Source organism: Megascapheus bottae, chromosome 28, assembly GCF_031878675.1.
Source record: "Megascapheus bottae isolate mThoBot1 chromosome 28, mThoBot2.hap1, whole genome shotgun sequence".
NCBI lineage: Eukaryota > Metazoa > Chordata > Mammalia > Rodentia > Geomyidae > Megascapheus > Megascapheus bottae.
Window position 1 is genome coordinate 966057 of NC_143536.1, and position 13182 is coordinate 979238.

The 13182-nt window shown below is 59.4% G+C and overlaps 1 protein-coding gene across 2 annotated transcripts in view; it reads left to right on the plus strand.

The window, feature by feature from the left end:
• Rimbp2 (RIMS binding protein 2) overlaps positions 1 to 13097 on the plus strand; it is a 49984-nt gene extending 36887 nt beyond the window's left edge. For both annotated transcript variants that reach the window (XM_090320534.1, XM_090320533.1), the window contains 9 exons: positions 113 to 271; positions 2248 to 2889; positions 4182 to 4299; positions 7289 to 7473; positions 7674 to 7842; positions 7970 to 8073; positions 9107 to 9178; positions 9778 to 9912; positions 11845 to 13097. In XM_090320534.1, the coding sequence (XP_090176660.1) occupies positions 113 to 271; positions 2248 to 2889; positions 4182 to 4299; positions 7289 to 7473; positions 7674 to 7842; positions 7970 to 8073; positions 9107 to 9178; positions 9778 to 9912; positions 11845 to 12033 (1773 nt within the window). In that variant the 3' untranslated portion in view covers positions 12034 to 13097. The remainder of the gene's footprint in view (positions 1 to 112; positions 272 to 2247; positions 2890 to 4181; positions 4300 to 7288; positions 7474 to 7673; positions 7843 to 7969; positions 8074 to 9106; positions 9179 to 9777; positions 9913 to 11844) is intronic.
• The last annotated feature ends 85 nt before the right edge of the window (positions 13098 to 13182 follow it).

Sequence of the window (13182 nt, forward strand, 5' to 3'; positions counted from 1 at the left end):
TCATCCTCAGTGCTCCCCACGAGGCCCCCTGTGAGCGGGCAGAGGAGGAAGGCCGGAGCCCGTGGAGGAGCTGCGGGCTGAGGGCCTCCCGTCCGCGCACCGTTCTCCACAGCCCCCCTGCTGCCATGGCGACGAGTACCATACGGAGAGCAGCCGGGGCTCCGACCTCTCGGACATCATGGAGGAGGACGAGGAGGAGCTGTACTCGGAGATGCAGCCAGAGGACGGTGGCCGGCGGCGGCCGAGCGGCACTTCCCACAACGCCCTCAAAGTGAGTTCTCCACCGTGCCTGCCGCGGGGCCTCCGCAGCGTCTGCCCCCTCTCCTGGGCTGGGGGGTGGGAGGCAGCTGTCGCCTCTGCAGAAAGGTCTGGGTGCCAGAGCCTTGGGTGCACTTGGCCTTGGCCCTCCGGGGGGACCTGCACAGCCGCAGGGGTCAAACGTGGAGGAATAACTCTAGCCCGGCGCAGGGCTGGGCTCAGCCGCCGGCAGCGCAGGCTGAGGGCTGCAGGGTGGGCAAGGCAGGGCTGGGGCAGTAACAGATCCACACAATCCAGGGGTCTGGCATGCAGGGGGGGCAGGGGCCAAGCAGACACGGCTGGGAAAGGCTGGGCTCAGCAGAATGGGAGCCCTGCCTGTCAGTGACCCGTTCAACTGGAGACTAACCCCATGTCCCTGGGTCAGACGGCCCGGCCGCATCCCAAGGCAGGCCAGGCTTCAGGAAGGGCGTGGAGCCTCTCTGGGCAGCTTGGGACGCAGACAGACCCACCAAGGGTCAGGCAGCGGTTGAGGCCGCGGGGAGTTTTGAGGGTGACGACGCCCTGGGGAGGATGACCCCAGTCGGGACCAGGGCGCTGGATGCTCTGGTCACATGGCCGTGCATCCAGAATGGCAGGCCGGGGGCCGAGCGCGGCAGGGCAGGTCCCACAGCCAAGGCCACCGGGGGGACCTCAGGGAACTCCTACCACAAAGAACCTTCCAGATCCTTGTACAGTCCTGCATGGCTGCAGCCCACGCTGCCTGAGGCCTGGCCCACCTCCCAGGCCCACAGACTGGAGGGCTGAGAGAGAAGCCCGGCCCAGCCCAGCCCTCACTTCCGAGGAGGCCGGGTGGCCGCCTGCATGCTGCACAGCCGCAGCAGACACGGGCGTGGAGGGATCTTACATTGTCAGGAAACCGAGGTTTCACAGACGGGTGTGGTTTTCCGGACACTTTCAGTTTGGACGCCGTGTGGCGTGGAGATGGGCCAGCCCAGCTTGCCCTTCCACACAGGCTGTGATGCCGCCCCCAGAGGCCCCCGGCTTGTCCTGGGCACCTGGCTGGTTCATCCGCCCCACATCCACACCCGGCCTGCTCGGGCTTTGCGGGCCTCCTCACCCCGATGCGGGCCAGAGCACAGAGTTAATAGCCCAGAATGAGGTGCGGTGGAGGAGACATGTGCAGTCAGCAGAGACCACACACCTCTGTCTCTGACGGGGGTCAGGCCCACGCGTGTGCTGGAGGCGTGCGACGAGAATCCCATCTGGTCAGGCACACGGGCCGGCGCCAAACCTTCCGAGGGGCACCACCGGGGCACGGGGAGGAAGCAGTGGCCAGGCGTCTTCCCAGCTCAGGTTGTGTGGCTGGGAGTGGTATGGGGGAAAGACTGGCCAAGTGGGTAGGCGTGGTGATGACAGGGTGCTGTCCCGAGGGGACACAAAGGCGGTGTTGAGTGCCAAGTCCTCCAGACCCTCCTCACACCAGGGACACCCAGTCCTCCAGACACATCACCCGGTGGTGGTCCAGTCTCCAGGGCTCACTTCACGCCGTGATTGTGCAGTCAAGTGAGCTCACTTCACCCCAGTGAGCGGCAAGTGGTGCCAGGCACCGTCACCTCCAGTGCTGTCCATCTCGGGGTCTGTCCCGGCACTGGGCTGGCAGTGGGCACAGATGTCTCCACAGGGAGCAGGGCCAGTGCACTGGCCGGGTACAGCCGGGGCCGCCCTGCCCTGCCCCACCTCCCATGCCTAGGCCGCTCCTGTCCTCTCCTTCCACCCGCATGGCACCTGTTCTAATGCCCCGCTGGCTGTCCACGTGCTGTCCCCGCCTCCTCTAGGTGCCACCGTGTGACCCTGTGCTCCATCCCAGCCCCTGGCCACCCCCGGGCCGTGGGCCGCGCGGGACTAATTCTGTGTGTGTTTTCTCTCCCTCCTCGTTTGCCCACCCGCCCCTGTCTGGTGGCACACTGCTCCCACGCCCCTGCCCCTAAGGAATGCTCCACGTCCAGGAGCCTGGAGGGCGCTTTCCCCCCGCACCCCCACCGCAGTAAGAGACTGTTCAGTATCCCCGAGGTAGCAGAGGAGGACGTGCAGCACGCGGAGCCGCTGCTTAGGCAGGCTGGGGGCGCCTCCCGAGCCGGGGCCCCGCGGGGCTCCTGGGCGCCGGCTGAGCACAGGGGCCAGGGGCCAGCCCACACGGACGACCTCCTGGAAGACAGAGGCTGCCGGTTCAGCCGCTCAGCCAGCAGGAGCCCGGACAGTGGTCTGGACTGTGGCAGCGAGGAAGACGAGTCACGGTTTAGTTTCAGGAGCGCCGTGGCCAAGTGCAGCCCAGGCCTCGGTCACTGTCTCTGTCAACGTGGCCTGCGGCCTGCGCTGGCCCGGCGGCGGACGCTGACCCGGCAGAGCAGCGTTGAAGAGGATCTGGGGGACCAGGTGGGCCCCAGTGATGTCATCAGAAGCGATGACACCCCGTGCAGCCCGGAGAGGCCCTTGTCCAGGAGGTGTGGCTGGGACGAGGTGACCGGCCATGAAGATTTTCGGGGTGTCTGGAGGAAAAGCCCAGCCACGCCCGACAGTGTGGCTGCTGACCACCCCGCCCGGCCTCCTCCCAGAGCTGCAGACGGCCCGTGGGTGTGTGACGTCGGCTTCCTCTCTCTCCACCCACGCTTGCCACACCACTCCGTCCCCATCCTCCCCGTTCCCGTCGGCTCTGGCTCGGGAGGCTCTCCCTGGGGTCACCCGGCCACTGCCTGTGGCTCCCTGCACTTTTGATTTCTTAAACCCTTTGCTTCTCAATCGCTTGACCGTGCCGGAGATTGCTTTCCTTTGCTTTAGAGAAATAGCCCCCTCCCCTCCACAGATCAGTACTGGTTACTTATGGCTGCTAAAATTCAAGGGCAACTGAATCTAAGTTTTAATTAAGGGTTAGCTGAACTGTGATCTCCCAAAAGTTTGGCACTATGAAAATTGTCCACCATGGAGGAATCGTTGATTTTCATGGCTGATGGATTGTTGGAGCTCTCTCTGTGTCTGTCTTTCTGTCACCCCCTCCCCATTGTTTTGAGACTTTTAGTTATTTTTTTAGCCTTCAACCATGAGTTTTTAAAAGATAGAGACCCTTTGTTAAAGGAGCTCATTTTGCTGATCATTTCTAAGACTTTTTTTTGCTGTACCCCCAGTTTCTGGAGTGCGTGTCCTGTCGTTAGCTGTGGCCCCTTCTCATTGGTGCCCCACGAGGGGCCCACGCAGATCTCCATTCATCTCTCCGTTGTGTTTTCTTCAGAGTGTTCGTCTCGCTTCACTGGGCAGTGAGCAGCATCATGGCGCCAGGCCTCCCCGGAGCCGGCCGTGCGCCGCCGCCTGCTGCCGTCCCCTCCCCACCTGTCCCAACCTTTAGGCCATTGAGAGGTGGGGGTGTCCAGAAAGGGCACCTCCTGGGCCTGGGCCTTCCACGAGTGCCAGCGCACGGCCGTGAGCGTGTGGGGGAGTGTCCCTCCCTTGAGTTTTCGGGGCCCTCGTGTACAATTCTGGTCCACGCTGGAGGGGGGCACCACGGTGGCCTCTCGTGGTTTGATGGCTGGGGCGGGGTGTGCAGAGCCTGGCGAGGACAGGCATTTGCGTGTGCCCAGGCGCCCTGAGCTGGAAGCAGACGCACTGCACCCTGTGACCAAGCGCGGTGCAGCAACACCAATGCGTTTTTGCCCCCCATCCCCCACAGCTCGCCAGAGCCGCGCTGGTGTAGAACACGTCCCCCCCCCCCAGCCCCGTCTTTCCCTCCCAGGCCATTCAGCTAACCTTGCAGTTAAAAGCTACGTTTAGTTGCCTTTCAAGCTTCTGCTTCCGGTCTGGATTGATTTGGCTAACTTGTTCTTTCTCCTCTCGACGCCAAGGCGAGACTTACCACGGCGCTGCTCTGTCTCTAGATTTTAGGAAGCACGGCGCTGGCGGGACGGGCAGAGCGAACGGAGCACGCGGGGCGGAGGGTCTCCCGCAGCGGCCCCGGCCCCCACAGGCCCCGGCTGGCAACCGCCCCGCCTCTCGGTGAGTGGCCTGCTGGGTCTCACACGTTTTGTCTGTCAGAGCATGCGGCTGCTTAGTCTTCAGTCTACACACACGCATGCACACACGCGGGCACACGCGGGCACACGCACGCACACGTGCACACACGCATGCACACACGCATGCACACACACGCACACACATACACACACGCACACGCACACACACGCACGCACACATGCACACACACGGACACACACCCATATACACACTCACATGTACACACATGCACACACACGCACACACACACACAGGAGTAGCGCTTTCAAGTAAGTAAAGAAAACTCTGAGTTACTTACGGCAACAGTAAGGTCAGAAGAGGGTATGGAGAGAACAAACCCTATTTGTTTGGATGTTTTTTGAACACTGCTGGCGCTGTGGTCATGAAAATCCACTCTCCAGTGTCCCACAGGGGACTGTGTCACCAGCTCTCTAGGGCCCCAGCCTGAGTGGAGGCAAAAGCTGGAGGGGTGGTACTGGATGGGGAGCTGTCCACATGCCTGACATGCATTGTCAGTGGGTGACATGTCATACAAACGCTGCTGGCAGGGGGGTTTTCTAGGGGGAGCACCTCGTCCTCCCTCCACCGCCCCTCGTCCTCCCCCACCTCCTCTCGCCCTCCCCCCACCTCCCCTCGTCCTCCCTCCACTGCCCCAGTGCTGCTGGACTTCCAGCCCCGCCCTTTGCTTCACGGCTGCTGCCCTGAGGCTCCGTTCTTTGGGGATGGCTCCCGGGACTGTCACTGGTCACTGTGCTCCATGGATGCTGGAGTGTGGCTGCAGGTCAGGACAAGTTTGAGGCTCTGAGTCACGTGTGTGAAATCACAGCTCCAGGAAGTGTCCTGACCAGGACAGCAGGGCCCGGGCGTCAGCCTGAAGTAGCCAACATGCGTGAGAACACAACACACACATGCACCTCCCCCACCACTCCCATACTGCATGTGCACGCCACACACCACATGCACACACACAAGCACACTCCCACATTTCACACGCATGCCTAAAAATGAGACATTCATCGTCTACACAGCGCAGGGGCCCAAGGCGGCAGGGGGCCATGAACAGACACAGCCTGACCACACCACCATGGCCCAGCCACGCCCTGGGCCCCTCACTCACAGCCAGGATCTCCAAGCTTGAGCTTCCATTCAGGCCCTCGGGGCTGCTCTGGGGGGGGGGGGGGAGTTGGGCTGCCAGGTCCCAGGCCCTGGCCCTGGCACGCCGTCCTAGGAGCATGGCGTGAGGAGCTGTGGGAGCTGGCGGGTCCCAAGCCTCCCTCGTGAGTGCGGTGAGGAGCAGCCGGGCTCTGCCCTTGTGGAAGTTCTCTTGGCTTGGGGGGGGGGGGGGTTCATGCAGGAGGCACCAGAGTGCTGTGGCGTGGAGATGAGACCCTCGGAAGAGGTGACTGCGGCACAGTCCCCTGGGACTGAGAACTGAAGTGTGTGCTGGAGTGAAGGCTCCAGAGCCCTGTGGAGTGGCCACACGTGCGTGCTCGCCACAGGCGGCTTTGCACGCCCAAGGTCAAGGCACAGAGGTCCCAGATCCCGGCCCCTGTGTGCACAAATTGTCACCAGCACTGCCAGACTCTGCATTCGCGTTGACCCTCACTGTGGCCCACGGTTCTGGAAGAAGTTGGAAGAAAGGACTCCCTAGGCCTCCCCCGAGAGGATCAAACACGGACCGAAACACCAGCACGTGCGCATGACCGAGGCGCTCAGAAGGCCCCTCACCACGGAAGCAAATCACTGCATTTGACGAGCAGGGCTTCCAAGCGCGTCTGTGTACATATCGGCTGGCTTATGTATTTGTGCCAGCAAGTGGGGCTTGAACCGGGGCTCGGCCTTTTCGCTGAAGAAGCTCTACCACACGAGCCACGTTCCTTCTTGTAGCTTTTTGCCGATGTTGGAAATAGGAGTTGCTCGGGAGTCTGTCTGCCCAGCTGGCTTCAAACTGGAACCTCAGACTTCCACCTCCTGTGTAGCTAGGAGGGTAGGTTTGACCCGCCAGCGCCAGGCTCACCTGTGCTGCCTGCTGAGGGCCAGGCTGTCCCCAGCCTTCCTGCCCTGCCCCAGGCATCGTGAAGACATTACCCACAGCCCCTGGCTGCTGCCAGCCCGCCTTTCTTCTCCCTCCCCCTCCACGCATGCGGCCCACACCAATGATGAGCAGAAACCCCGGGGAAACACCCATCGCTGCGCTGACCCTGTGCAGACTGCCTTCCTGGTCATGATGCCTTAAAAACCACGAGGAACCCCCCCCCCCGGCACAGACATGGAGTGGGGGCTCCGGTGGCTGGAGGCACACCGGAGGACCGGTGCAGGTTCTGTGAGACACGACGTGTCCCGTCCAGAGCCTCGAGCACCTGCTTCCGCCACCTGCCGCAGGGAGGGCGCCCACACCCATCCTCCAGATTGGCCTGCGTGCTGGCATTTCAAGAGGGATCCTTTTTGGCAGCCGGGCGGCAGGCAGCCCTGAAGCCACGCGGAAGCTGTGTGGTCCACTGACGGCAGAGCTCAGCAAGCTGGGACCGGGAAGACTCAGTGTGCGCTGGGCGTCGACGTGCCTGGGCCGTGCACTCTGCGGAGCGAGGGTGGCTGCTGTGGAGGGCGTTGCGTGGGTGTGTGCAGGCACACACGCGTGTATGCGCGTGCAGGTCAAATCCTGACCCCCGCAGGCCCTGCAAACCTGGCTGGTTCTCCCGAGCAGCCACTAAGAGGGAAGCTGCCCCCGCCCCCGTTTCCCGGGCTCCGGGCAGCTCGGCCTGGCTCTGATGAGGTCTCACTTGGAGATTGTTGTCTGCTTCTGGGAGTCACTGAGGACTCAGATCTCTCTCCTTCTCCTCAGTCGACCAACAAGAACCAGATGCAAGGCGAGGCCCAGGCCTGCGCTTCCGCCCTTGGCACCGTGGCTCGGCCCCCAGGAGCCTGCGCCAGGGTCTCTGGGGGTCATCTGGCCTCTCCACTTTGTCCCCAGATGCGTGTCCCCCGCGAGACCACCTCTCTCCAGACTTCTCCGAGGAGTCGGAAACCGACCCGGGCGCCGAGGAGCTCCCGGCCCGCATCTTCGTGGCTCTGTTTGACTACGACCCACTTACCATGTCCCCAAACCCGGATGCGGCGGAGCAGGAGCTGCCTTTCAAGGAAGGGCAGGTCATCAAGGTGGGCTGCCAGGGGCTGGGCGCCACCGAGCGCAGGGTGGGTTCGCGGGGGGGGGGGCAGGTCCAGGCTGCGGTCCCAGCACCCACAGACTTGTCCTGCAGGCTTGGGCGCAGCCCGCCTGCCGTGCTCCAGGCCCGAGGCCTGCGGGGCTGAGTGATGAGGAACAGCCGGCCACAGTGCCCGCTTCCCCGTGGCTGCAGGTGTACGGGGATAAAGATGCCGACGGCTTCTACCGGGGGGAGACGTGCGCCCGTCTCGGCCTCATCCCTTGTAACATGGTGTCTGAGATCCAGACCGCCGACGAGGAGATGATGGAGCAGCTGCTGAGACAAGGTTTCCTCCCCCTGAACACACCCGTGGAGAAAGTCGGTGAGCGCCTCGGGAGCGGCCACTGTGCCGCTGTGTCCTTCCTGGCACGCTCTGCGGGGTTTGCACCCGGCTCTCAGGGAGACGCGGGCGGCGCTAACTCCAGGTCGGGGTCCTCTTCCTTTCACAGAAAGAAGCAGACGAGGTGGCCGGCTGCACTCATCGCCCACACGACGAATGGTGGCTCTGTACGACTACGACCCCAGAGAAAGCTCTCCAAACGTGGACGTGGAGGTACCCGCCAGGCCACGTGGCTCAGTGGCCGATGCAGCAGTCTGTGGCCATGCTGACCACGGCTGTAGAGATGGCAAACACGAGAGATGGTCAGCCCCCACCCCACCCCAGCCACGGTGACACCTGTCCCTTGTCATTCTCACAAGTCCAGATGGTGCCGAGCGCTGTGGCAGAGGAGTGTCTGTCTCCAGCCTGTACAGGGCTCTGACATCTGCTGGGGGTCTGGGATGGGGGCGCTGATGCCCTGGCTCTGTGGCAGTGTGGCCAGAAGGACACACGGGGTCCACATCCACTGGTGGCGACATGGGTCACCTTAGGTGGGAACGTTCACACGGTCCATGGGCCAGAGCCACGCAGTAAGTGTGGGATGAACAGAGCAAAGCGAATGCAGGTTTGCTGTGCAGGTCCCGCGGCCACCGCGGCGGGGCGGGCGTCCTCCTGGGCCTCTCCACCCAGCCGCCCGGTCCGGTGGTGTGAAAGGCAGGGATGACTCCATCCCTGTGGACAGGGCTCCATCCGACGTGGTTGGCCTGGTCCCTGGGTGGACCTGCCATGGCTGACCCTGGATGCATATTTCCCCCACAGTCCAGTTCGTGGGCCTTGAACTCACCTGAGCACTGTCCTTGGGTTTTCTCAAGGCTAGAGAGCCACAGCCCCGTCTGGCCTTTTCTATGTATGTGGTACTGAGAAATCGAACCCGGGCCTTTGTGCATGCTAAGCAAGCACATTACCACTAGGCCACACTCCCCGCCCCCGGTGAGGGCATTTTTAATTCTGGAGAACAGTATCTTTAGAGAGGAACACTCCCCAGTGTCCCAGGCTTTTAAGGAGAGTCAGGTGATGAGCTGGCTTCACAGACACCATCAGTAGAAAATGGCGGAGACCTGGAATGGGGGCCAGGAGATCCAGCTCTGAGCCATATGAGCTCCTGGAAGCCCACGGACAGAGTCGTCCAGCTGCTTTTCCCTTGTCTACTTTCAAACCCACTTCTCCGGGTTGCAGCGTGATCTTTACTTCCTGTGTGTCTCTGCAGGCTGAGCTTCCCTTCTGCACCGGAGACATTATTACTGTTTTTGGTGAAATCGACGAGGATGGATTTTATTACGTAAGTTTCTGATATGAAGAAGCACCATTTCAATCGTGTTTGTTTATTCCTCCTAATTACGCATGAACTATGACTTTCAAGCAGCTTGCAGAAAACTTTGACTAGCTTGCTCTCTTTTTCCTGAGGGTTTTTTTTTTTTTCCAGTACTCAGCTTTGAACTCAGGTCCTTATGCTTTGCTTAGGCAGGAGTTCTACCAGTTGAGCTACGCTGCAGCCATTTTTGCTTCAGTTATTTTTCAGATAGAATCTTGTGCTTCTTTCCCTGGGTGGATCTTGACCTTGGCCTTCCTGCTTTGCAGCTGGGCTTAAAGGCATGCCCACCACACCCGCTTCCTCCCCCCACACCAGTATGGACTTCTTTCCAGCCCTTGTCTTAAAATCAGACGAGTGCAGGTTTCAGAGGCCCGAGAGTCTGGCTTTGCTCTGCCTGGCTTCTGACTTTTTTAGTTTTCAGTCTGCATGGGGTCAAACTTTGTCATCCCTGAGGATTCTGGGGCAGAGGAATCGGAACCTCTATGGAAGAAAAAGGCAAACTGTCTCCCCTTTGGGAAAGCTAAGAGGATGAGTAGTTCCCCTTGCCAGCCTCCCTGTGCTTCCAGGGGGAGCTGAACGGGCAGAAAGGCCTCGTGCCTTCTAACTTCCTGGAAGAAGTGCCTGACGACGTGGAGGTGTACCTGTCTGACGCCCCGACCCACCACGCCCACGACACGGCCATGCGCGCCAAGGCCAAACGGGTAAGTCGGCCTCCTTAGCCTCCGGCCTCCGGCCTCCACCCCTGCTGTCCTAGCCTGAGCTGTACGTTGATATTCTCACGTCCCGGGTGTGGAGCAGGCAGCCCGAGTCCTCCCCTGTCCTTGCCCAAGGGCTGGGCCTACAGGTGCCTAGTTCTCAGCCCCAAGTCCGGTTCTCACGGAAGGGCCCCCGGGTCTCCTTTGCTCCCGCCCTCCATGACAGAGGCACATGTCAGTCGAGGCAGGTGGAGACCGGGGTGTGAATGGCCCTTCCAGCATACCCGCATCTGCCGTAGCGTCTCATCTTTACGTCACGCTCCTATCTGTTCTATTTCATGTATATATTTTTATTTCTTCGCTCATCTTGGACACAGAAGAAGAGCGTTCATTTCACACCTTAATCAGGCATGTAGCCTCCACGTAAGTGAGCAACTGAAGACACCTAGAGAGATACCGACCTAAGCTACCCTAAGCGGACCCACACGGTCGACTTAAGGCTCCACTGTGGGCTTAGAGAGAGAGAGAGAGAGAGAGAGAGAGAGAGAGAGAGAGAGAGAGAGAGAGAGAGAGAGAGAGAGAGAGAGAGAAGAAATATGTCTCAAAAAAACCCATTGGACCTAAAGTGCTAGTCAATTACTTGGTCTCAATCGCAAAGCAGCTGGATTCATACGGAAATGGATCCTCTTTAAAACTCACTTCCTACCATTTCTCTCAAGAGTATTTGAAAAGCAGCGTTGAGAACATATTTCTTAATGAGCTGTTTGTTTACACAGTGTCCCGTGTCTACTTTAATGGAAGCTGCATATTGCATTGTTAACCACTCCTGGAAAAAAGCACAATCTAATAAACATGTTTACTTAAAACTAAATTTAAAAGAACACCTTGTCACCCCAGATTACGCAGGCCAGTGACGAAGGGTGCCCAGGGGTTGGCCTCAAGCCGGGAGCGCTGGCCCGAGTGCCGGCCTGCCACGCCTCCCCCTGGGGGAAGCCGGGACTCACCTCAGGGCACAGCTGCTCCGAGCGTGAGAGGGGCTCTGGCTTACCAATGCAATAGGACATCCCAGGACACGCAGCTCGCACCCTGCCCCAGTGGGCCCAGGTGGTATCTTCAGGTGTGCTTCGGGATGCATTCCTAGGTGTTTTCCATTAGAATTCGACCTTGATTTCAAATCCAAGCAAGCTCGAAGCCCCTGGCTGCTTTCCCATGCCTGCCCAATGTGAACGCTCGCTTGAAAGGGCTTTGCAGCCCGGGTGATGGATGATTACCTTGTTGCTGGCGCGTGTGCAGCTGCAAAAATAGGCAAGGCCGAGAGGTCATGCAACATGTCAGAAAAAACCTCCCCACCCTCCAGAGCACGACTGGCTAAGTACCTAAGTGTTCTGAAGTCCTGTGCTGTGTGCTGGGGAAAATTCACACTCCACTATTTGAAAAGAACGGAAGCGTTCCGTGCGGGCCTCTGAGCTTTCTTTGATTGTAATTAAGGTTCATCTTAGTTTTTTTTTTTTTTCCTTTCAACCAGTACGCCATCTCCCAAGTTTCTGTAGAATTCTAACTGGCCTGAGAACGCATCCAACAGTGTCAGCGCCCCTAGGCAAGCAAGCAGTTCCAACCCACCCAAATTCCACTGAGGGGACACCTGGGCGCCAGGCAAGGGCCCGGCCCGCCCCTGCTTTAGTATGAATTTGTACAGTAAACGAAGACCTGGCTTCGTTTGCCATGCGCTGCCCCCACTCCCAAGACAAAGACACTGAAAGCCCACACGGCCGGGCCTCTCTCCGAGGGCCGTGGTGCAGGTGCCACGGTGCTTCTCATGGCATGCTGTAGAACTGGAGAGAGAGAGGCGCCGCCCCGCCCCACCCTGCCCTTTGCTGGTGGAGACGGGCGGTGGGAGATGCCAGCGGCGGCACACTCACTGTCACGTATGCCTACTAGGTTCCTCCCGAGGGTTCAGGGACAGCAAGGAGAGCTCCATCCCCCACAGCCCACCTCCATCCGGGGTCACCTACGTCATCCTTGGGTTCTGGTAGTCCTGGGAGAGGCAGGGAAATGTCCTCGAGAAGGAGAAAGGGGCTGCTTTCCAAAGGGAAGGAACTGCTGAAACGGCTGGGCGCGGTGAAGTGAACGCCTCCCCTGTGTCCGGACAGCCTCAGACCTATGCGGCGCTCTTTAACCCCACACTAGGGCTTTCATGACTCAAGCACTTCCTAAACTCACCCTCCTCCCCGACACCACTGGAGAAATGCACTTTTGCACTACCATCCTCTAGCCACCTGCGAGACCAGAGGGGCCGTCCTCCCCTCCCTCTGCGAGGCCCGCCTCGGGCCCCAGGCCCAGGGCTCGGTCAAAAGGCGGAGGGACGCCTTGCTGACCGGCAGCCTTGGCACCGCTGTCACCCACTTAGGGGAAGGCTCCCCACCTTCCCCTCGGTCCAATGCTCGCCTCCTCATGCATCGACTTCACTTTGGTCTTGAAATTCCTAGTTTAAGTCGCCTTGATGTTCTGCCTTATAACTGCACAATGATTTGTACTGTCTAATAAAATACTGTGTCCTTCGTATGTGTTCTGCATTCCTGGTCTTCATCCTCACTGACACAGGGGCTTTTCATCAGGTTACCAGGCCATGCATTTGAAGAGCCGAGGGTCTTACGTCTTTCAAAGCAAGCCAGGCAAATACACAGAAAATGTTTACACAGTCATACAAAAGACAAAAAGCTAAGGAGAGAAGAGTAGCTTTGCTGAGTTTCAGTATCCAGCTGGCCAGAAGCTGACCCCCCTTTGCTTTCAGTGTTAGCCCTTTTTCGCCACATTGCCACACCCACTTCCACAGCACACAGTAGACATCGCATAAGGCACTGCCCGCACCGACGGCGCAGCTCACGTCCCCTCCAACCACCTGCCTGCCATCGTCACTGGCATTTGAATGGAGACTTAGGAAGTTCTGAAACAGGTCCTTGCTGGCTTCTATTTTGTAATCCCTGTCCTCCTGTAAAGTGTTTCTACTCTTTATACTTTTCAGATGGCCTTTCTTTTGTAATTTCTGGAAGGTTTATACGTAAATGGCGAGAGCTTTCCTCATTGTCTTCAGAAACTAGACTGTCAGCTGTGCTCCAATCCTATGTGGTAGATGAAATGATTACTGTGTGGGCGTGTGCATGTGTCCCCTTTGTGTCATTTTCTAGAAATAAAATGTTATTTTATACAATGCCGCTTTGTATCTTCTATTTTGCCTGAGCTCTGTCCTTGGCTTTCTCAAGGCTAGTGCTCAACCAC